This window comes from Amphimedon queenslandica, unplaced genomic scaffold (assembly GCF_000090795.2).
Source record: "Amphimedon queenslandica unplaced genomic scaffold, v1.1 AMPQUscaffold_13457, whole genome shotgun sequence".
In the NCBI taxonomy this organism is placed as follows: domain Eukaryota; kingdom Metazoa; phylum Porifera; class Demospongiae; order Haplosclerida; family Niphatidae; genus Amphimedon; species Amphimedon queenslandica.
In genome coordinates this window covers 168,542-191,923 of record NW_003546307.1, presented here as the reverse complement: position 1 = coordinate 191,923, position 23,382 = coordinate 168,542, and the positions used below count along the sequence as shown (strand labels likewise).

General features: G+C 36.3%; 6 protein-coding genes across 6 annotated transcripts; 3 read left to right on the top strand and 3 right to left on the bottom strand.

The window, feature by feature from the left end:
* The first annotated feature begins 6 nt into the window (after positions 1 to 6).
* LOC100631989 (dnaJ homolog subfamily C member 22-like) lies at positions 7 to 1,155 on the top strand. The gene has a single exon (XM_003385543.3). It carries the CDS (start codon positions 49 to 51, stop codon positions 1,087 to 1,089), a length of 1,041 nt encoding a protein of 346 aa, XP_003385591.1. The 5' UTR covers positions 7 to 48; the 3' UTR covers positions 1,090 to 1,155.
* Positions 1,156 to 1,185: 30 nt separating this feature from the next.
* On the bottom strand, positions 1,186 to 5,153 carry LOC105312292 (sorting nexin-13-like). The gene is made up of 14 exons (XM_011404823.2): positions 5,069 to 5,153; positions 4,854 to 5,025; positions 4,578 to 4,806; positions 4,238 to 4,318; positions 3,971 to 4,143; positions 3,697 to 3,826; positions 3,552 to 3,625; positions 2,799 to 2,865; positions 2,581 to 2,717; positions 2,281 to 2,499; positions 2,171 to 2,230; positions 2,067 to 2,123; positions 1,652 to 2,019; positions 1,186 to 1,470 (listed from the first exon to the last, which is right to left on the bottom strand). Exons 1-14 carry the CDS (start codon positions 5,128 to 5,130, stop codon positions 1,323 to 1,325), a joined length of 1,977 nt encoding a protein of 658 aa, XP_011403125.1. The 5' UTR covers positions 5,131 to 5,153; the 3' UTR covers positions 1,186 to 1,322.
* A 37-nt stretch (positions 5,154 to 5,190) lies between these two features.
* On the top strand, positions 5,191 to 7,700 carry LOC100631863 (COP9 signalosome complex subunit 3-like). The gene is made up of 13 exons (XM_019994991.1): positions 5,191 to 5,396; positions 5,461 to 5,570; positions 5,666 to 5,715; positions 5,787 to 5,879; positions 5,937 to 6,011; positions 6,064 to 6,168; positions 6,220 to 6,309; positions 6,373 to 6,423; positions 6,491 to 6,592; positions 6,648 to 6,719; positions 6,768 to 6,854; positions 7,027 to 7,212; positions 7,413 to 7,700. The coding sequence occupies exons 1-13, from the start codon at positions 5,221 to 5,223 to the stop codon at positions 7,476 to 7,478; spliced, it is 1,263 nt and encodes a 420-aa protein (XP_019850550.1). The 5' UTR covers positions 5,191 to 5,220; the 3' UTR covers positions 7,479 to 7,700.
* Positions 7,701 to 7,759: 59 nt separating this feature from the next.
* LOC100631738 (mitochondrial import inner membrane translocase subunit tim23-like) lies at positions 7,760 to 8,817 on the bottom strand. Its single transcript, XM_003385541.3, has 6 exons — positions 8,713 to 8,817; positions 8,609 to 8,667; positions 8,466 to 8,553; positions 8,274 to 8,414; positions 8,108 to 8,218; positions 7,760 to 8,057 (listed from the first exon to the last, which is right to left on the bottom strand). Exons 1-6 carry the CDS (start codon positions 8,762 to 8,764, stop codon positions 7,948 to 7,950), a joined length of 561 nt encoding a protein of 186 aa, XP_003385589.1. The 5' UTR covers positions 8,765 to 8,817; the 3' UTR covers positions 7,760 to 7,947.
* Positions 8,818 to 8,880: 63 nt separating this feature from the next.
* Positions 8,881 to 23,298, top strand: LOC100631611 (muskelin-like). The gene is made up of 20 exons (XM_003385540.3): positions 8,881 to 9,008; positions 9,817 to 10,029; positions 10,158 to 10,246; positions 10,308 to 10,414; positions 10,632 to 10,824; positions 20,149 to 20,220; positions 20,337 to 20,512; positions 20,610 to 20,732; positions 20,790 to 20,947; positions 21,329 to 21,497; positions 21,569 to 21,621; positions 21,673 to 21,740; positions 21,950 to 22,017; positions 22,073 to 22,158; positions 22,289 to 22,442; positions 22,519 to 22,580; positions 22,630 to 22,732; positions 22,880 to 22,913; positions 22,968 to 23,005; positions 23,061 to 23,298. Exons 1-20 carry the CDS (start codon positions 8,896 to 8,898, stop codon positions 23,139 to 23,141), a joined length of 2,160 nt encoding a protein of 719 aa, XP_003385588.1. The 5' UTR covers positions 8,881 to 8,895; the 3' UTR covers positions 23,142 to 23,298.
* LOC109581152 (uncharacterized) lies at positions 12,904 to 19,540 on the bottom strand. The gene is made up of 2 exons (XM_019994992.1): positions 18,660 to 19,540; positions 12,904 to 13,334 (listed from the first exon to the last, which is right to left on the bottom strand). Exons 1-2 carry the CDS (start codon positions 19,501 to 19,503, stop codon positions 13,045 to 13,047), a joined length of 1,134 nt encoding a protein of 377 aa, XP_019850551.1. The 5' UTR covers positions 19,504 to 19,540; the 3' UTR covers positions 12,904 to 13,044.
* Positions 23,299 to 23,382: the final 84 nt, after the last annotated feature.

Sequence of the window (23,382 nt, the reverse complement as noted above, 5' to 3'; positions counted from 1 at the left end):
GCCGAAGGTGTGGCTACTGACTAAAGAGGTGGCGTGGCGGTAAAGAAGATGAAAAAGTACTGTCTAGCCACTTTCTTATTTTGGCTATTTGGTGGCTGGTGGGGTCTGCATCATTTCTACCTGGGTCGTGACAAGCAGGGATTTCTCTGGGCTACATCATGTGGTGGTTTTATCGTTGGTTGGTTGAAAGATTTCTCTAGTTTATCAAGATACACAGAAGAAGCAAACGAAAAATACCCACTGAAACTTTCAAGAAGACCATCAATGTTCTCTGAAATGCACAGGATGTTGGCCATGTTGATATTCTCTCTCTTCTACAGGATGATAGTTGCTAATGCTGTCCCAACTTCAGTCCCTAGCTACAATCTCATTGTTTTATTTGTTGCTCCTGTTGGTACTGCATTTGGAGCCTATATGGTCTCCAATGTTAGTCACATTTCCCTCTCTTACAAGTACCCACTTATCGGAGCATATGTGAGCGAGGCTCTTTTTGGTGTATCACATTTTATGTGGGCTGATTCAAACATTATTCTTGTGTGTACAGTCACATGTGCCATTTGTCTTGTTGGCTGGAGGGAGAGGCAGGAAAAGATTAAAAAGACTAAATGCCAACGCTTTGGTCTCTGGTTTGTGCTAGGTCTCATAGTATTGGGTCTCTGGGGTTCCTATTTCTATCATAATGCAGAGGTTTATGTTGAAGAGTTGGATGGGAATGTTAAACTCAGTCATGTCTTTAGAGTTTACTTTGCTTCAGAGAAATGGGCAGAATTAAAAGAAGTACTTCTTGACTCAACGTGGATATTTTTAGAAACTGGAGACTTTGAACAAGTTTTCGATAGGTTTTCAGATGATGTTGCAAAGTCCGAGGTTCGTAATGCATTCAGAGTATTAGGATTTAACAAAGACGTAGAGATTGATGATATAAGTTTAGCAGATTTGAAATCTGCATACAAGCTAGGAGCAAAGAAGTGGCACCCAGATAAAGTCAGTGATCCAGAGAAGAAGGAAGAAGCTCAAAACCGTTTCATGGAAATCAATGAAGCCTACATGCTTTTGGAAAGAATGATAAAGAGACGAATGAGAGATTAGTCATAAAATGAGACCAGTACGATCATTGTTATCGCTTCTTTATTTCCAAATTAATTTCATTATTAATCTCTTAACAGTAAATGTACATAAATAATATAAAGGTAAATGTTGCCAAATTTTATTTAAGAGCTGAAAAAATACATTCGCAGTGTATTAGATCTAAAAAGTGGCTCATTTCAATCGTAATTTAAAAAATTTACATAATGATTATAATTATTTAAATTATTGTATCATTATTTATATTTTTGTCTTATTTGTGATCTAAGGGTATCAAATCCTTGACTGAGGTCCCTCTCAGGGAAAAGTGAACACAAAAACGCTTCCATGAGTCTATAAAGTAGTCTTAGGTTAAGAGACTCGTGTTGAAACATTCCAAATAATCTAAAAAATAAAAAATAAACCAAAATACAAATACATTCTGTGCACAGTTATGATGGCCAGTGAAGATCAGTTATAATACAAGCACAAATTAGCCCAAACTGCAGTACATACACTATTATGATAGCATTTAAATTCATGTCATGCTAACAATTTAGCACTACTACTATCATTCACCATTAACCTTATAATTCCTTTGTGTGTAGTGCTGGATCCCAACAACCTCTTCAAGTCATCAGGAACGCTGCCTATCAATTTAGTCCTTGCAAGAAGTGACATTAAATATAATGTTTCTGGAGGTAATTGTTTCCTAGCTTCGGCCGGATATCCATCGGGCCACATGGACGACCTCATCTGTCCAATGAGTTCAGCGATATTGTCACCTGATGCATAATTATCCAGAGCTTCCATCATCCTCTGTCCCATCTTGTCCGAGAGAAGGGAACCTAATAATTGTCTGAGGAGGTTACTGAGTTGACGCTGCAGCCATTGATCCCCGACGTCAAACACTTCATCTAAAAGTGATAGGAGAATAGCGAGACCGTCTTCCTCCTGTCGGAGAAAGGAGATGGACAAGAGGGATATTAAAGAGATCTTACTTCTTCTTCTTCGTCATAATCATCAAATGATTTGCGTGGTGGTCCAGGAGACATATTCTATAAAATAAATAAAATACAATATCATGTACATGCATTACCGTTACCTTCACTGTCTCTGCTCTGGTACGAACTGAAGTGACAATTGGTTGAACCAGTTTATCAACCTGAGAAAAAATAAGTGGATATTATCAAGGATTAGTACACTACTACTTACTGTTCTAGCTAGTTCAGTGCTTTGTCTAGTGTAAGATGGTCCAGTGAGGAATAGGATTATGTCACCAAAGAGATCTGGATGAGAATCCAAGAAATCCTGTGACGATATGAATTTCAAGTAATTCTGCATCTTTTGCTTCTTCTGCTCGAGGAAAGCAGGGTCAAGCTTGTTAAAAGGTTTAGTTTGACCCTTAAGCGATGGAAGACCTGGCGTTCTCTCCTATACACATAAAAATAAGCAGCTGCTTTTAAAATTTTGAATTATGAATGAGCATATGAGGGTAGTGTGGGATTCCCTGACCTTTAGTTTGAGATGAAAGTCGTGTAGGTCAGAGAACCTTCTCCAAGTGATCCATTCCTCTTCTGGTCCTTGTCTATGCTGACACTTTACGATTAATTTATAATCAACATGTTTCACACGACCTTCTGTTATTGTCTCTATAGAGAAAGAAAAGAGAGAGAGAGAAAAATTAAAGCAATAGTAAAGACAAATATATTCACTATATAGAAGTAGCTCACTATATTCAGGTACAACAACTTTTAGGAAAGGGAACTGACTACGAAACTGAACCTCAGCAGCTTGTTTCTGTATGATAAAATATAAACAAAATAACATTCAAAATTCCAAAAAAATATACATGTTATGCATCAAGTTTGAGCTGATTATGATTAAAATTGAATTTGCTATGAATTTCGCAAAAGTCCCTGTACTACAGTATAGGGTATTTTATCAAAAATAGATCCAGGAGAATTCTCCATTTTTATAATTTTTTTCTGGTGAATATACATGTTTTTATGTTGTGTAGAAAGTTTGAGCTTATTTCAATCAAAATTGGAATTTTTATGAACTTTTAAAGTTGCTCCAAAATCAGGCTAAAGTCCCTGTACTATAGTACAGGGTCATTGGCCAAATTTCATCAAAAATGACAAGGAGAGAATTCCTCATTTTTATAACTTTTCCTGATACACATACATGTTTTTATACTATGTAGAAAGTTTGAGCTGATTCTGATCAAAGTTGAAATTGTTACAAATTTTTAAAGTTCCTCCGAAATTGAGCCAAAGTCCCTGTACTATAGTACAGGGTCATTGGCCAAATTTCATCAAAAATGACTAGAAGAGAATTCTCCATTTTTATAATTTTTTCTGATACATATACATGTTCTTATGTTGCGTAGAAAGTTTGAGCTGATTCCAATCAAATTCAGAATTTTTACAAATTTTTAAAGTTGCAAGATAATATAATGTTATGTGCTAGTACTATCATAATACCCGTCCTATTTCTCTCATTTGAGTTAGCTGGTTCTTCAGCTCATTCAAACTGTTCAACTGAAACTGGTCCAACTCTACAAAAGAAGGAGAAATCAGTGTGTGTGTGTGTGTGTGTGTGTGTGTGTGTGTAACTAGTATCACTAACCTGTTTTACCCTTTTTCTTAAGTCGCGTTATTTCAGATATCGTCATTTCTAAAGTGATGCTGATTTCATCTGAGGTGGCACAAGTGAGTGCAATGAGAAGAGATTCACCATTTAACGAAGAGTCCTTTGTCTACAGTAATAGAAAAAATCAATTAATTTGAATATTCCTTTTTTAGAAATCACTGTCTCTAAAACTTAATTTAAATATAAAATTTTAAAAAGCACGCACATAATACGCTGACCCAAAAAAGGAATTTAAGTAAATTTTACTTACCAATCCAATGACGCTTGAGTTAAAATAGAAAGGTGTACTTATGTAATGAGCAGTTGGCAGTAGGACCTGCTCTGAGAGTAGATCCTGTGCTAGACCAAACACAAGACGATTTGAAGCATTATCAGGTGGAAGAGCAAGACTCAGCAAGCAATCTGTGATACCACGAAGATAAGCTAAGAGAAAGAGAGAGAGGATGAGGAAGTTATTAAAAAGGAGAGAGGATAAAAAAAGATGAAGTTGAATCTAAATGAAAGCATTATTACTTACCTATTTCAGCTTCTCCTCCGGCACATATCAGGGCCCATCCTTCATTATCAGACCGAGCAATGCATTTCTCAACATCAGTATCTGCATAATGGTAATAGGCATGTGACTATCACAGTATGCATGTGTACATGTACGTGTGAATGTAATCTAGTGGTATAAAGGTGTCAATGTCCATTTAAGTAATATATCACTATGTGAATTAAATATACATTAGCAATAAACTTATTACATATCTGGTACTGCTTGCATAATGCTGTCATACTAAGAGTGTAATATACAGTGAAGAAGTGTCCATACAAACATTTATTATAGTTATTGCATTTTATACAAAAATCCTTACCAGCAGTAACTTGAGCCAGTGCTGCTTTATATTGCCTAAAGTGATCGATGAAGATTGCTACCAGAGCCTCCATAAACAAAGGGAGGAGATCAGGTTCCTGACATCGCTTACTGACATCAGCTACTATAACACCCACAGTTTCTTTAGCTTGAGTAAAAAGGGTGGGGCTACCAGTTATTAGCGGGTGGTACCAAGATCGGACGTAATCACGTAAACAGAGCTCCAAAACCTAAAGGGCGTGGCTCAATACGTGGAGTGGGAGGTGTATCGAGGTACCTTTCCTAGCTCCTCGTCGACTTTTTGATTACCGGAGGAGAAAGGTGTAGTTGAAGTAGGAGTGGTTTCTTGCATTAGCTCATGGCTCCTCCCCACAACTGGCTGGAATGGACTGATGGATTTGAGCCGTTTGGCTTGCTGGTACGCCACATAAAGGACAACAGCAAGAAACCTAACGTGTATAGAGTAATGAGAGCCGAGATCTTGATTCTTACCCGAGTATAAAGCTGCAAACAGAGGAAAAAAGGAGACCATACCAGCCTAGACCAACCCACATCTTTTTACGTTATAGGCGGGGCTAGAAGAATAGGCGTGGCTCGTCATGGTTGAGATTGGTAGGCGGGGCTAATGCACTTATGAGAATAAAATGGCGACCAAAGTGGAGGAACTCATGAAGCTTATTAGCGAAGGAAAGCTCGAAGAAGCTGGAAAACTGGCAAGGGAGGAGTGGGGGCAGATAACGAGCCTTGATTCTACACAAAGAGAGTCTCTCCTTGCTTCCTGTGCGCCTGGGGACCAGTCTTTAGTCTGGCTGGCTGTGTTGTAAGTACTGATATTAAGGACTCCAGTAGCTTTTCCTACTCTTTTTTTATTTACTTCACTATAGATCAGTTGAGGTGAAGCAGCCACTGATAGACTGGTCGGTTTTTATTCCTCTAATCACAAACTTCTCTGAGAACTTCTCTCCAGAGCAAGCTCGACTTCATCCACAAGCATGTGAGGCTAATTTTTTTTTAACTTTTTTGTATTCATGCGTAGTTTTACTCATTCATAGTTTTACTCGTTCAATAATTTATTTTTAATTTTTATAGTCTGTGATTTAATCCATCAGTTCACGGAAAATCTTTGTGTCAATAGAAAGGTACAATAATTAATTTTAAATTATAATAATTTATATATTTTTTAAATTTTTTCTTTATTATTTTTTTCTAGGCTATATTAGGTATTAATTCAGTGCGGAGTATTGTACAAAGGTATCCTCCTAATGAACATACTCTTACTGCTGTGCATAGCGATTTAATACAAGTAAGAATGAGGAATTAATATTTGCGTTCATGCTTCTCTCTCTCTCTTATTTTTTAGTTATGTTTAGCTGCTAAGTGTTTAAAGCCATGTCTTCCTTATCTCGCTAGAAACTACACTGAACTATTAACTGAAGTAATTCACGATCTATTGTGACCTCTATTACTTTCATATCTATCTTTCCTAGAAATCTCAATTTGATTCCAAGTATGTTGTTCTTTACTTTTACTATGGAGGAATGACTTACACTTGTCTCCACGACTACCTCAGAGCACTCCAATTATTCACCATGGTAACCAGACCACACCCTTTTTTGATATTAATGATATTCGCTATTATTTAGTGTTTGTGTGTACCAGCAATAGCGGTCAGTGCTGTCATGCTAGCTGCTTATAAGAAGTATATACTAGTCTGCTTACTGAAATATAACAAAGTAAGATTAATTATTTTAACGATAGAAACTTTCTTCTTATTTTCTTTAATTTTCAATTCTTAGATGATTCAATTACCGAAATGTGCATCACACTTAGTAGAAAGAGTTTTTAAGGTATTATTATTATTATTGTTATTATTATTTATTTATTTATTAATTTTATTAATAATTTATTTATTAGAGCCCGTGTGGGCACTATTTAGAACTAGCCAAAGCCTACGCTACCGGAGATCAATTAGCCACAAAGCAATTAGCGTCGAAATTCAGAGAATCTTTTATATCAGTTAGTTTATTAATATTTATTAACTGGCACGCCCACCTTCTCACCACGCCCACAGGACGGTAACTATGGACTAGTTCAGAGGGTAGTGAGTCAGCTAGTGAGACACAATGTACAGAGATTAACTATGGTTGGTTTACGCATTTACTAATTCGTTTTATCTTCTTTTTGCCTGCAGTCTTTCATAACACTGTCACTGGAGGATGCAGCACAGAGAGTTGACCTGTCTGACTCTAATGAAATGGAGAAAATGCTTAGAGACATGGTAAGGCAAAAACCACATCAGAAATGCTTAATGCAAGTACACACCTCCATGTACTAATAGTATTGATAATCTTCACATACACATGCTAATGCAAAATTATTTGCTCTCTTTTTATCTTTCCCTTTTATTCTCTTCTCCTCCCTCCTTCTCTCTCTCTCTCTCTCTTCATTAGATAGAAGATGGTGATATAAATGCTTGCATCAATCAAAAGGAAGAGATGATTGTGTTCAGTGATGACTTTGTGGATGATAATTGTGCTCAGACGCTGGAGGCTAGACTCAAAGAGTGCATGAGCCTCCAACAAGAAATGAGCAAAGCCAATGATCAGTTATCACTAAACCCACGCTACATACAAAAAGTAAATAATATTTAATATTAAAAACATCAGGAAGGCAATTTAACTTTCAAAGTTTTCGTGTTTTATTGTACACATGTCAACCCTAATTATACATCAAAAAAGTAATATTAAAATGATGCCTGTGGATTATTGCCTAGTATTTGTGCCTTAAGTGTTCTAAATATTCATCTAAAAAATAATAATTTTATTTTTTAAATTAGAGTGGTACTTCCAGAGGTGGTGGTGGAATGGATGACGATCCTTTTGCAGACGACCAATTAATGTAGAGACACTCCGTATCCATGGTAACCTTTGGAGCGTTACCACGGTAACACAAAGACTGAATCTAATCCAGTGATATCACTGATTGTGTTGTAGTCCCTTTTATTTACACACTCAGGGGGTTAACCCCAATTAATTATTATTATTATTATCATTGATATTAACGAGTTGTGTTGTACGTGTGTTACATTTCTTCTATTAATAATTCCTTGTAATATAATAATGAATTAATAATTATGGTATCAAATGAGCTGATTGACTGATTTCAATTTGAGAAGCAAGTTTAGGAGCCATTGGTCAATATGGACTTTGCCCAAATTTTAAACATTATAGTAATATGTCTTTATTAACAAGACATCAAAATTTAACTGATAAATAACAAAAATGGACAATAATTTATTTAACAATGCATCATCATATATACATTTTACATTAAATCACAATAGATTGTAACGAATCGTGTCATTTATTGCATTATGAGAAGAGGAGGGATTGACTGCCACCAAAATAATAAGACGAGATAGAGTAGATACCTAATGCCACACAGCCTGCTGCTCCAGCAACACCCATAGCTCTTAGACCAGCTGAAGAGAGAGAGAGGAGTATTTGGGTTACATGTTAAAAAAAGTATTACCTGTTGATTTGTATAATAGTCCAGTTATTGAAGCAGCAGCAATGGAGTTAATGCTATCATCAACTCCTCTATAATGAGCGAGTGCTGAACACAAAGGTGAATACATCAGAGCTAAAGAGTACAAGTAACACCTGTTAATGTAGTCCTGTGTTCTCTTTCTCCTTACCTAGCACAGCTGCAGTGTTTCCAAGGAAAGGGCCTCTCCTGGTGCAGCTATTTAAGACGCTGTTCACTCTTAGTCTCGTAGTGCGGCCCTCGGGACGTCTTATCCCCTCCCATAAACCCCACGCACCCCCGGCAGTCAATCCTACATTCAATTATAATTGTCATTCACATAGTGTTAATGGTATCAGTATACCTAGTAGGTAACAGGATCCCGTACGATCAAACATTTGCTCGTTCCACGACTTCTTGCGTACTTCGACTGGAAATATGAACTCAGGGCCCTGGAATAATGAGAGGGCGTGGTCAAGATAAAACAAGCATGATGATGTCACTTACTTGAGGGAGGTAGTTTGGATCGAGTGAGTAAGGAGAATAAAGGCTTGGAGCTGAAGGACCTAATAAATAATACTTTAAACATATAAATCATGGAGAAGATTCACCTGGTGACACGCTGGGAGCTTCTGCTGCTTCCTGCCATCCGTGATGCGCCATCTTTAGACGCGTAATAATGATGTAATACCCAATAACGAGTATATTTCCGGCTTCTCCCGTATATTTTCCGTTTGATTTTAAACACGTGAGATCACGAGGCCCAAATACAAAAAGAGGCGTGTCCGCCAATAATGGCGGCTAGCAGTTCAAAGTTTAAAGAGGAGAACTCCTCTTCTGGAAATGTTACTAGACTCAGTTATGATGTGGTTGAGTGGTCTAGCTATTCTCCAGGTTATCATCCCAAGTAAGGACTAAGCATTTTTGCATTACTGTCACAACTTTATGTATTGAACTATTGATATTTCTATTGATATTGATTTAATTAAGTGGGACAAGCAAAATAATTTTTGCAGAAGTGTTATGGTTACTTAGCAAGTGTTAAACTTACTGTACTCTCCTCGTTAATTGGTAATCATGACTTAGGCTGTACAATAACAGTCATCGGCCCATGGTCATATCTACATGTAGTTGGCTAAATTTTTTTGAGAAACTTTAGAAAATTTGATCGGAATGAGCTCAAAATTCTTATGCAACATAAGAACAAGTATATGCGTTAGAAAATATTATAAAAATCAAGAATTCTCACCTTGCCATTTTTGATGAAATTTTGCTTGAAACCATGTACTATAGTAGAGGGACTTTGGCCCGATTTTGGAGTAACTTTAAAAATTCATGAAAAATCCAATTTTGATCGGAATCAGCTCAAACTTTCTGCACAACATAAAAACATGTATATGCATCAGATAAAATTATAAAAATGGAAAATTCTCACCTTGCCATTTTTGATGAAATTCGGCTCAAGACCATGTACTATAGTACAGGGACTTTTGTCCGATTTTTAAGCAACTTTAAAAATTCATGAAAAATCCAATTTTGATCGGAATCAGCTCAAACTTTCTGCACAACATAAAAACATGTATATGCATCAAATAAAATTATAAAAATGGAAAACTCTTACCTTGCCATTTTTGGTGAAATTTGGCTCGAGACCATGTACTATAGTACAGGGACTTTTGTCCGAACTTTAAAAATTCAGATGCTCTTATTTATAGGTTAATAAAAGAGAATAAACCTGATGATCTCACCTCTCGTTGGTTGAGCGAAAGCGGTCGTCCACCTCAACACGTTACACTCCAACTCTCTCACCCGGCCATTGTGACCGAAGCCGTGTTTGGCAAGTATTGTCGACCTCATGCGTGTAACGTCCATAAGCTAAAGATAATGGGAGGAATGAATAGCGAGTATCTTGTTAGACTAGCTGAAGGGTAAGTAATAAGTGAATGAGAGCTACTACTTACTAATGGCGGGGGAAGAAAATAAGATAGTGATTTAGAGGATTAAAGAGGAAGGAAATGAGAAATAGAACAGCAGAGACTTATAGTTTATTCTTTAGTGAATTAAAGAATGATGGCTGCTCTGAAACAATTGCTCTTCGTCACACACTGAAGAACGGTCCATTCCCTTGTCTCTACGTAAAGATTGGTGAGTATATATTTATTAACATCCCTTGCATTTTAGTGTATTTTGAACTCTTTGTCCACAGTATTGCTGGATACTTGGGGCCAGACTAATTTCAGTTTATGGCATGTAGACCTGCTAGGGATTACCGACCCATCAATTGTAAAGGGAGCGGCTCACCGGCTTAAAGAAGTCAGTTAATAATAATGAATAAAATAATTACTGTAAATATTTATGGCAATGCAATGTACTTTAACATCACTGACTTTACTGTATTACTGGATTCAGCCTACATCATATGCATGTATTCTGCCTATATCTTACAAAATTAACTTCCTTTAATTTGACTCATTTTCCAGAACATTTATTCTTCCTTTATCAAATTCATTATTATGTATCTGTGTTTTAGTTCCAGCAGGAAGAGGCAGTCAGGTTATGCCTGAAGCACTTGAGACAGAATGATTATCAAGAAGCTTTTGCTTCACTACAGAAACAAGCCCACCTTGACCTTGAGCATCCGTTACTTACTGAACTACATCATGAGCTGGTACAGGAAGGAGACTATACTAAAGCTGAACTAATATTCACTCGTGCTGTATCTGGTAAGTTTATGTACCATTTGCTGCTGTATGATATAATAGAGTTTGTGTATGTGGATTATGATGATTTTCATGTGTATAATAATGCATGTATGTGTGTACACATTGATGCTTGGCTCACTCTACAATACTTTACTCAGTTAGAAACAGTATTGGTAGTTTGGTACACATATTCGTTATTGTCACAGCATGTACCCATATTGATCATAAAAATTAGTACTACGTAGTACGTACTACATCATAGATATTATTGAAATAATGATAAGCAAAACAAAGCTACAGTAGCAAAAACCACATGTATGCGAGTAAATACTAAAAATACTGAAAATATTGGCATGTTTTTATCACTCAAACAATCAATTAATTAATGTAGTTACTTAACGTAAATCTCGTAAAAGGCAACAGGAACATCTTCATCAGTTGTCTTTTGATCAGCACACACCCTCAGCTCAAGGTAGTCAGTAGTGGTAGTGTTACCATAGTCTCTGTGAAACCATGGGATACCAGGAACATTACAACAAGCTGTTTCAAGTGAACCACAACCTTGACCATCCCACAGTGGATCAGATGGGTAGAAAATATGAGTCCAAGTTTTACCAGCTCCTGATTCACAGTAGTAATCATTACCAACGAATGATTGAATTTTTGAACTTTGAAGACTACCAGTGGAACAAGGACAATTGTAACTAAAATGTCTACTAGACCCTCCTGTCGCTCCAGCCATTAGAGTCCAGACATGTTGACGAGGAGACCCATGAGTAATACTGACACCATCAACATAATGAGAATTAATATCAGTGACTCGCCTGGGCACGATCTTGTACAGCATCAGGTGAAGCATACTGATATCCCACTACTCTACCACACACTTGAGAGTAACTGATACCATTAGATGGAAACTGAACTGCTGTACAACTGCCTACACTTGATGCTGCTCTACCACAAGCTCTAATTCCTCCTGACTGGTACAGTCTAAACCCAGAAGAACAGTTCACTGTAGCATCAGACATATTCAGATATGCTAGTCTTGTCCATCCTACTGAACCACAGTACAGCTCATCCATATTACAGTAAATGTTCTTTGTTCCTTCTTTACTTACAATGCTGTAATTTTTTGAAGGACTATCTGGCCAGTACTTCTTTATGTCATCACATGATACAGCATTAGGCTTGCAGGAATATGATTGTTGAGCTAATGTAGCACTACTGGTTGAACTGATGATGAACACAATAGCACAGAGTAGCATCATAGTGGACTCTGATGAGATATACTAGTCCCTGATTCTATTAAGGATCCCGACTAATGACATCAGAAATGATGTCATGTTAATATACATGTACTTATCAATATACTTTATCTGTCCCAACTGATTTCAAAATGTAGCAGTAGCCAAGAATATCAGTTTATAATTGAGATTATGAGCTGTTTTATTGACAGACTGAAATAGGAATACTGAAACTTTCCAGACAAATTGACAGAATTACCCAGGTAACTGAATGCCCTGCCCTACATTGCATCATTTCAAATTATTTTCAAATCAACAACTCAAAAATAAAAAAACAACTATACAACTAGTCTACTATTATACTAACTAACTACGCACACACACACACACACACACACACACACACACACTCTATATATATATATATATATATATATATATCAAACTGTACATCAGTATATTCTCATCATTTGACGTACAACTCATAAAAGCTAACAGGAACATCTTCATTATTTGTCAGTCATGATGTTCTAGGTAATGCCAAACATTCAGAGAACGTACTCTACTAGTAACTGTTAGTACTACTAATTGAACAAGAATGCGTGATTAAAGTTGTGCTACTAGTGAAATTTTATGATTCAGGGCTGTATAACCTTTTGATGTAATCTTTTGCTGCATTGCTTTAGTTTTGTAGATCCACATGATAATTTCATTTCTGTTATTATAATAGACTTAGACATGGGCATAGGAAGCATGCTTTATAATAGTGGCTCATTCTATACTCAAACTTGGATGAGTGTTTTGTTGAAGAAGTCCACTGATTGGATTATACTCAGTTTTCTCATATGATTATTTCAACCGAAAAAACTAACACAACTAAGAAGCTATTAAAATTTAACACAATAAGGAAAATTGTTACTTAATCATGCATGAAAGTCTGGCTAATCTAATCTAATAATAAGAATCACTCAAAATTCAATCAATTAATGGTTGATAATTACTTAACATAAATCTCATAAAAGGCAACAGGAGTATCTTCATCACCTGTATCTTGATTAGCACACACCCTCAGCTCAAGATAGTCAGTGGTGGTAGTGTTACCATAGTCTCTGTGAAACCATGGGATACCAGGAACATTACAACAAGCTGTTTCAATAGAACCACAACCTTGACCATCCCACAGTGGATCAGATGGGTAGAAAATATGAGTCCAAGTATTACCAGCTCCTGATTCACAGTAGTAATCATTACCAACGAATGATTGAATTTTTGAACTTTGAAGACTACCAGTGGAACAAGGACAATTGTAACTAAAATGTCTACTAGACCCTCCTGTCGCTCCAGCCATTAGAGTCCAGACATGTTGACGAGGAGACCCACGAGTGATACTGACACCATCAACATAATGAGAATTAATATCATAGTGACTCGCCTGAGCATGCTCTTGTACAGCATCAGGTGAAGCATACTGATATCCCACTACTCTACCACACACTTGAGAGTAACTGATGCCATTAGATGGAAACTGAACTGATGTACAACTGCCTACACTTGATGCTGCTCTACCACAAGCTCTAACTCCTCCTGACTGGTACAGTCTAAACCCAGAAGGACAGTTCACTGTAGCATCAGACATATTCAGATATGCTAGTCTTGTCCATCCTACTGAACCACAGTACAGCTCATCCATATTACAGTAAATAATCTTTGTTCCTTCTTTACTTACAATGCTGTAATTTTTTGAAGGACTTTCTGGCCAATACTTCTTTATTATGTCATCACATGATACAGCATTAGGCTTGCAGGAATATGATTGTTGAGCTAACGTAGCACTACTGGTTGAACTTATGATGAACACAATAGCACAGAGTAGCATCATAGTGGACTCTGATGAGATATACTAGTCCCTGATTCTATTAAGGATCCCGACTAATGACATCAGAAATGATGTCATGTTAATATACATGTACTTATCAATATACTTTATCTGTCCCAACTGATTTCAAAATGTAGCAGTAGCCAAGAATATCAGTTTATAATTGAGATTATGAGCTGTTTTATTGACAGACTGAAATAGGAATACTGAAACTTTTCAGACAAAATTGACAGAATTACCCAGGTAACTGAATGCCCTGCTCTACATTGCATCATTTCAAATTATTTTCAAATCAACAACTCAAAAATAAAAAAAAACAACTATACAACTAGTCTACTATTATACTAACTAACTACACACACATACACACACACACACACTATATATATATATATCAAACTGTACATCAGTATATTCTCATCATTTAACGTACAACTCATAAAAGCTAACAGGAACATCTTCATTATTTGTCAGTCATGATGTTCTAGGTAATTCTAAACATTCAGAGAACGTACTCTACTAGTAACTGTTAGCACTACTAATTGAACAAGAATGTGTGATTAAAGTTGTGCTACTAGTGAAATTTTATGATTCAGGGCTGCATAGTCTTTTGATGTAACCTTTTGCTGCATTGCTTTAGTTTTGTAGATCCACATGATAATTTCATTTCTGTTATTATAATAGACTTAGACATGGGCATGGGAAGCATGCTTTATAATAGTGGCTCATTCTATACTCAAACTTGGATGAGTGTTTTGTTGAAGAAGTCCACTGATTGGATTATACTCAGTTTTCTCATACGATTATTTCAACCGAAAAAACTAACACAACTAAGAAGCTATTAAAATTTAACACAATAAGGAAAATTGTTACTTAATCATGCATGAAAGTCTGGCTAATCTAATCTAATAATAAGAATCACTCAAAATTCAATCAATTAATGGTTGATAATTGCTTAACATAAATCTCATAAAAGGCAACAGGAGTATCTTCATCACCTGTATCTTGATTAGCACACACCCTCAGCTCAAGATAGTCAGTGGTGGTAGTGTTACCATAGTCTCTGTGAAACCATGGGATACCAGGAACATTACAACAAGCTGTTTCAATAGAACCACAACCTTGACCATCCCACAGTGGATCAGATGGGTAGAAAATATAATCCCAAGAACTACCAGCTCCTGATTCACAATAGTAATCATTACCAATGAATGATTGTGGACTTTGAAGACTACCAGAGGCACAAGGACAAACATATGCTCCATTAGAAGCAAGAGATGATCCTTGCAGTCCAGCCATTAGTGTCCAGACATGTTGACGAGGAGACCCACGAGTGATACTAACACCATCAACATAATAAGAATTAATATCATTGTGACTCTCGGGGACAAAAAGATAACCAATTAGAGCATCAGGTGAACCATACTGATATCCCACTACTCTACCACACACTTGAGAGTAACTGATACCATTAGATGGAAACTGAACTGCTGTACAACTGCCTCCACTTGATGTTGCTCTACCACAAGCTCTAACTCCTCCTGACTGGTACAGTCTAAACCCAGAAGGACAGTTCACTGTAGCATCAGACATATCCAGATATGCTAGTCTTGTCCATCCTCCTCCTGAACCACACAGCTCCTCCATATTACAGTAAATATTTTGAGTTCCATTGGTAGCAGTTTCCAGTAGGTATACACCAGAAGGACTGTTTGGTTGTTTGTTCTTAATCTCTTGACAAGAAGTAGGGATAGGAGAGAAGGAAGATGAGTCATTGTGTAACGTGATAAGATCTTCCACTAGTAGCAGTATATCATTGATAGCTCCAGCATTAGAGGTAGCAGTCTCCTTGATATGAGAGAGAGAAGAAATGATACCATCCATTTTCTGTTTTATTTCTTGAATATCTTGACCATTGTTCCTGGTAGCATTGAGTAGTTCATTCAATAGCCCATCATCAGTGTTGTATTGATTGGTATCAGTATTACTGGTATCACTGCAGGTAGTACAGGCTGCAGTACAGCTATTGTTAGCAGCATCAAATGTAAGAGCAAGATTAGAACTACTGATAAACTGAGGGAGACAAGCAATAGCTAGTATAAGAAGAGAGAGCATTATTATCCTCTTTGTAATGATTGTTTACTGTTTACTCCTCACTCCTTTTATAATATTCAGAAGAGCCTGACTAGTGACGTCAGACGTATGTTGTAGGTAATGCCAAACATTTAAAGAACGTACTCTACTAGTAACTGTTAGTACTACTAATTGAACAAGAATGTGTGATTAAAGTTGTGCTACTAGTGAAATTTTATGATTTGTCGGTGCTACATATTCTTTTGATGTAACCTTTTGCTGCATTGCTTTAGTTTTGTGGTTTCCACATGATAATTTCATTTCTGTTATTATAATAGACTTAGACATGGGCATAGGAAGCATGCTCTATAATAGTGGCTCATTCTACACTCAAACTTGTGAGTGTTTTGTTAAAGAAGTCCACTGATCTGGATCACTATCTGTTACTCAGTAATCTCATATGATTATTTCAACCAAAAAAATCTAACACAACTAAAAATATGAAAATTTAACACAATAAGGAAAATTGTTACTTAATCATGCATGCAAGCCTGGCTAATCTAATCTAATAATAAGAATCACTCAAAGTTCAATCAGTTAATGGTTGATAGTTACGTAACATAAATCTCATAAAAGGCAACAGGAGCATCTTCATTAGCCGTTCCTTCATCTCCACACACCCTCAGCTCAAGGTAGTCAGTAGTAGTATTGCTACCATAGTCTCTGTGAAACCATGGGATACCAGGAACATTACAACAAGCTGTTTCAATAGAACCACAACCTTGACCATCCCACAGTGGATCAGATGGGTAGAAAATATAAGTCCAAGCATTATCAACTCCTGATTCACAATAGTAATCATTACCAATGAATGATTGTGGACTTTGAGTACTACCAGAGGCACAAGGACAAATGTTGTGTCCCTCATAAGCAAAAGATGATCCTTGCAGTCCAGCCATTAGTGTCCAGACATGTTGACGAGGAGACCCACGAGTGATACTAACACCATCAACATAATAAGAATTGATGTCATTGTGATTCTCATGGGCACCATGATAATCAAGTACAGCATCAGTTGATCCATACTGATATCCCACTACTCTACCACACACTTGAGAGTAACTGATACCATTAGATGGAAACTGAACTGCTGTACAACTGCCTTCAGTTGATGTTGCTCTACCACAAGCTCTAACTCCTCCTGACTGGTACAGTCTAAACCCAGAAGGACAGTTCACTGTAGAGTCAGTCATATCCAGATATGCTAGTCTTGTCCATCCTCCTCCTGAACCACACAGCTCCTCCATATTACAGTAAATATTTTGAGTTCTATTGGTAGCAGTTTCCAGTAGGTATACACCAGAAGGACTGTTTGGTTGTTTGTTCTTAATCTCTTGACAAGAAGTAGGGATAGGAGAGAAGGAAGATGAGTCGTTGTGTAACATGATAAGGTCTTCCACTAGTAGCAGTATATCATTGATAGCTCCAGCATTAGAGGTAGCAGTCTCCTTGATATAAGAGAGAGAAGAAATGATACCGTCCATTTTCTGTTTTATTTCTTGAATATCTTGTCCATTGTTCCTGGTAGCATTGAGTAGCTCATTCAATAGCCCATCATCAGTGTTGTATTGATTGATATCAGTATTACTGGTATCACTGCAGGTAGTACAGGCTGCAGTACAGGTACTGTTAGCAGCATCAAATGTAAGAGCAAGATTAGAACTGCTGATAAACTGAGGGAGACAAGCAATAGCTAGTATAAGAAGAGAGAGCATTATTATCCTCTTTGTAATGATTGTTTACTGTCTACTCCTCACTCCTTTTATAATATTCAGAAGAGCCTGACTAGTGACGTCAGACATGACGTTATAGGTAATGTCAGACATTTACAGAACGTACTATAGTGATAACATATTTGTTTTCTTTCTGTATATACTAATTGAATAAGAATGTGAACTATACTGCTATGACAATTCCAATTCACAATATAATTATGATCTGTCAGTGCTATATGTATATTCTGTGTTGACGTGACCTTTTGCTGCATGCATTGCTTTAGTTTTGTGATTTCCACATGATAATTTCGTTTTGGTTAGTTATATTTATTGCTGCTAGTGCTATTTATAAAAGAATATAGACTCATTAGACATGGGCATAGGAAGGAGCATATTCTATAATAATGGCTCGTTTTACAGTCAAACATGTGAGTGTTTTGTTGCTAATCTCATAAAAATATTTCAATCAAAAAATAACTTGGAAATTATGAAAATTTAACACAACAAGGACAATTGTTACTTAATCATGCATGAAAGTCTGGCTAATCTAATCTAATAATAAGAATCACTCAAAATTCAATCAATTAATAGTTGATAATTACTTAACATAAATCTCGTAAAAGGCAACAGGAACATCTTCATCAGCTGTCTCTTGATCAGCACACACCCTCAGCTCAAGGTAGTCAGTAGTGGTATTGTTACCATAGTCTCTGTGAAACCATGGGATACCAGGAACATTACAACAAGCTGTTTCAATAGAACCACAACCTTGACCATCCCATAGTGGATCAGATGTGTGGAGAATATGAGTCCAAGCATTACCAGCTCCTGATTCACAGTAGTAATCATTACCAACGAATGATTGAATTTTTGAACTTTGAAGACTACCAGTGGAACAAGGACAATTGTATGGATATTCAGTAGTACTAAATCCTCCTGACACCCCAGCCATTAGTGTCCAGACATGTTGTCGAGGAGACCCACGAGTGATACTAACACCATCAACATAATAAGAATTAATGTCATTATGACTTTCTGGGCCATTAATTATATTATCAACTGCATCAGGTGAAGCAAACTGATATCCCACTACTCTACCACACACTTGAGAGTAACTGATACCATTAGATGGAAACTCAACTGATACACAACTGCCTTCACTTGATGTTACTCTACCACAAGCTCTAACTCCTCCTGACTGGTACAGTCTAAACCCAGAAGGACAGTTCTCTGTAGAGTCAGTCATATTTAGATATGCTAGTCTTGTCCATCCTCCTCCTGAACCACACAGCTCCTCCATATTACAGTAAATGTATTGAGTTCCATTGGTAGCAGTTTCTAGTAGATATACACCAGAAGGACTGTTTGGTTGTTTGTTCTTAATCTCTTGACAAGAACTAGGGATAGGAGAGAAGGAAGATGAGTCATTGTGTAACATGATAAGTTCTTCTACTAGTAGCAGTATATCATTGATAGCTTCACAACTATTGTGGCCTCCATTTATCATTGACTTTATTTCTTTGATAGCTTGAGCATTTTGTCTTGTAGCATTGAGTAGTTCTTCTAACAGCACAGTATTGTTTGATAGTATGATATGAGTATGATTTCTATCACTGCTTGTAGAAGCTGTTGCAGTACATTTGTTCTTATTTGCATCAAAAGTAAATGCAAAATCAGAGCCACTGATCACTTGAAGACAAGTTATGAGCAGCAGAATGCTAGAGAGCATCATTACTTCTGTAAACAATACTAAGACAAAATTGCTTAACCTTGCTTTGAGCTGTTCCTTATTTATACCTTTTGCAAGTTTCATTGTTGTTATACTATATCTCATTGCAATTGTTGGCTTAATATTAGAACAATTATCTACTCTTGATATTAGTCATTATAGTTTCACATATTACAGATGCTGATTATGCTTTGCAATGCAAGAATTAACAGTTGACTATGGATTTAATTGTTTTTATCCACTTTATTAATTTATCTATTCTACGTTATTCTCTTGGTATTGTTCAATTGCTGTCAAGAGATAGTGTGTGACAGGAAGATACTCCCTTAAAGCCTTCAACAGTCGATTGGAGAGATGTCAATTAGGAATTAACAATAGATACTAATTAAATGAAGCTAATTCTCTTTAGTGACTGAGAAATAGATTAGAGAGTGCATATGACAAAATACAATCGAATTATATGATAGTCATTGTATGTTTTGGTAGCCTAGTTGTAGCTAATTGTAGCATGCACTTGTCGACTATATACTTCAGCAGTGGCTCAAGATTATTGCTTGTTTATTGCCAAAGTTGATTGATTAATTATTAATTAGATTGTAATTTTCAAGATGTATCAAATATTACCTATGTGTGTATTCATTTTATTAGATGGACTCCTGGACTCACATATCAAAGAGCAGCCACTACAGGCAATATGGGAAATGATAGAAGACAAATCATGTTAGGGAAAGAGACAGAGACAAGCAGAGAGAGAGAGAGAGAGAGAGAAAGAAAGGAACAAAAGAGAACTATAAGATATGAATTATTGTTAGCACATTGCTTTTACTTCTCTTCAGGTGAAGTCAATTCTTGGCCTTGTGCCAGAGGAGGCCATCAGCTTTGTCTTGATGTCAACGCTCAACTCATTTATCTGTTTGGAGGTTGGGACGGGATACAGGAGCTATCTGATTTCTGGGTATTTAACATCAACGGGAAGCAATGGAAGTGCCTCAGTCGTGATACAACTCAACAAGTAATCAAGAATGATAAAAAGATTTATTATTATGTATTGTTATAGTAATCATTTGTTATAATTATTGTTGTTGTTATTGTTTTTTGTTGTTGTTTAGGGTGGTCCCTCCCCTCGTTCGTGTCACAAGATGTGTTTGGACGCTGAGAATCAGATAATCTACGTCATTGGACGATACCTGAATCAGGATACTCGTACATCACTCTTTACCATCACTGTACCTGTGAGAAACCAAGCGACACATGCATCTCCCCATTAATGACATTCATCTTTATCTTAGGGCGATTTTTATAGCTATAGTATTCAGACTGGTAAGTGGGAGGAGCTGTCATCTGATACTCATGCTGACGGAGGTCCCAAGCTCATATACGATCATCAGATATCGTTTAATCCTGTCAATAAGACTGTTTATTTGTTTGGCGGAAGAGTTATCACTAGGTATGCAAGGATTTGAATCCTTATCACTATTTTCTGATGCATATTTATGTCCTAATGCTATGTAAGAAGTTTGAGCTGATTTTGACAAAAAATTTTAGGGTTATGCCCATTTTAAGAAATGGACCAAAATCTGAAAAATTCCCTGTACTATAGCCCATGCTTTTTTTCAAAAAATGGCTCCGAAATCACCCCCAATTTTTATTGTATTTTCTGATGCATATTGATGTGCTTATGCTATGTAGAAAATTTGAGCTGATTCCGAGCTCAAATTTTGAAGTTATGTCCATTTAAATGGGACAAGCTAAATCAATGCATTAATTTACAAATGCATTTTTTAAGTCTAATGAAAATTTATTCTAAAAAATAAAATTATTTTTTTAGCTATTTGCAAGAAGGCGTGGGAGATGATCATATATTCAGTGGGTTGTATGCCTACCAGTGCTTAGAGAGGAAGTGGGTGTGTCTTAGACCTGATTATACAAAGAAGGATTTACTGACATATCCTGATCAAATGAAACCGCGCATGGCACACACAATGGTACTCTGTCGTGTAAGTACAACATTTTATTTTTATTTATTTTAATTTAATTTTTATTATTTAATTTAATTTTTTGTTTTTAGGAGAAGCAGATGCTTTATATAATTGGCGGTCAGAGAGAGAAGGAGTCATTATGGTATGGTAGTTAATCCTAAAATATGGCATAATATGTTTCTTTTATCTCTAGTGACATGTGGCAGTACAATATATCAAGTGACACAACACTTCTATTGACTGACGGATCCAACCAACATCGTTAGTAATAGATTGATATTTTACCATATTTGGGCATCTTGAACCGGCTATATTTTGAGGGCATAAAAGTTACCTGTGGTTAGATTGTCTAAATCAAAACTTGGGCAGCTTGATTCCTTGATAATTTCAAATAATGGCAGGATTTAATCATGCAATTTTTAGTAGTCTAAATAAATATTCATAATTTCTCTCTCTCTTTCTCTCATTAGAGCCAGCTGCTGGTTACACAGTAAGAGCAACTTTTGAGCCATCAAATTCAGAATTATACTTACACATGGTACACTAGTCCTAGGAACATCTTAAGCTACTTATAACTTTTCCTTCTTCCTAAGGGCATCAGTCGTCGTGAAACTGCTTCATCCAGTGAAGACTCAAACTCTAACTCGATTTGGGTCTACACAACCGAAACAAAGAAATGGTAAGAGGCTAAAGGAAAGGAAGAAAGAATATATACCCATTGTGTACTTGCATGCTTTTAAAGAAGAGAGATAATGCTCAGGAACAAGAACAGAGTGAATTGATTATTGTTTATATTTTTAAATCCCAAGGTCAAAGGTCACTTCTATCTCTCCCTCCCCATGCCCCCGATATGCGTACCAGCTGGTGTACGACCCCACAAACAACACTCACTACTTGTTTGGAGGTAACCCAGGGACTCCCAGTGCCTCCTCACTGAGACTCAATGACATGTGGACCATGAAAGTACATAGAACTATGAGCCTGGGACTTGGGAAAAGGGAGTGTGGGGATGTCATTAAGTTTTGTTGTTATTTTTTAGATAAAGAGGCAAACACGAGAGAATCTATTACAAAAGTGTGTCTATACCATACGAAAACAGAAGTAAACTTAGTATTTTTGTATTTTGTAATAATCTTATTTTATTTTAAAGGTACAATGAGTTGACTCGGGTTGATCCCAGTGATGCATTACGTTACCTTCAGACTACGCTAGCTGAATGTGTTAATCATAATAACCCTGCACACAGTCAAGAGGTAAGCACACTGCACCTCATCATAACTCCCAATGCAACCGAAATTTAAATTTTAAATGGAAATCAAGAGTACAAATATTTAGATTTTGAAATAAAGAGTATAAGTATTTTGAATTTTTTTTTAATTTTTTTAAAATTTTTTCTGTAGTTTCGTTCCTTAACAAGTCAGCTTTTCAGTGAAGGTGAGTCATTTAGTGCACAAAAAAATTATTTTCTAACAATTAAATCTCAAATAGTTGATAGTTTACCGTCGGTGAGAGAGATAAGATCTCAGGTAAGAAGACTTAAGATTTTTGTTTTAAATTTTAGAATCTTGTCGTGTTTGGTAGCTTTTTGATAAGATCTCTTCATTGTTCCCGCCCACTCTTTCTCAGCCCAGAGCAGATTTAATTAATTTTATTGACTATTAATAATTAGCACAAGCAATTTCATCTCTTTTTTTCTGATATTGAAAATTATTTATTAACAATTATTATGATCACTACATCTTTATTTGGGTGTATAATGCTGTTCTGTTAACAAATTTTATGATTATTATTGCTATGTCAAGCATCCTTATATGGCCTAGACGTACTTGAACAACAACTTTTGGTATTCCAAAGAGGAACTGCAGATAGCTGACTTTTATGTTTGTGTGGATAGTACTGTAAC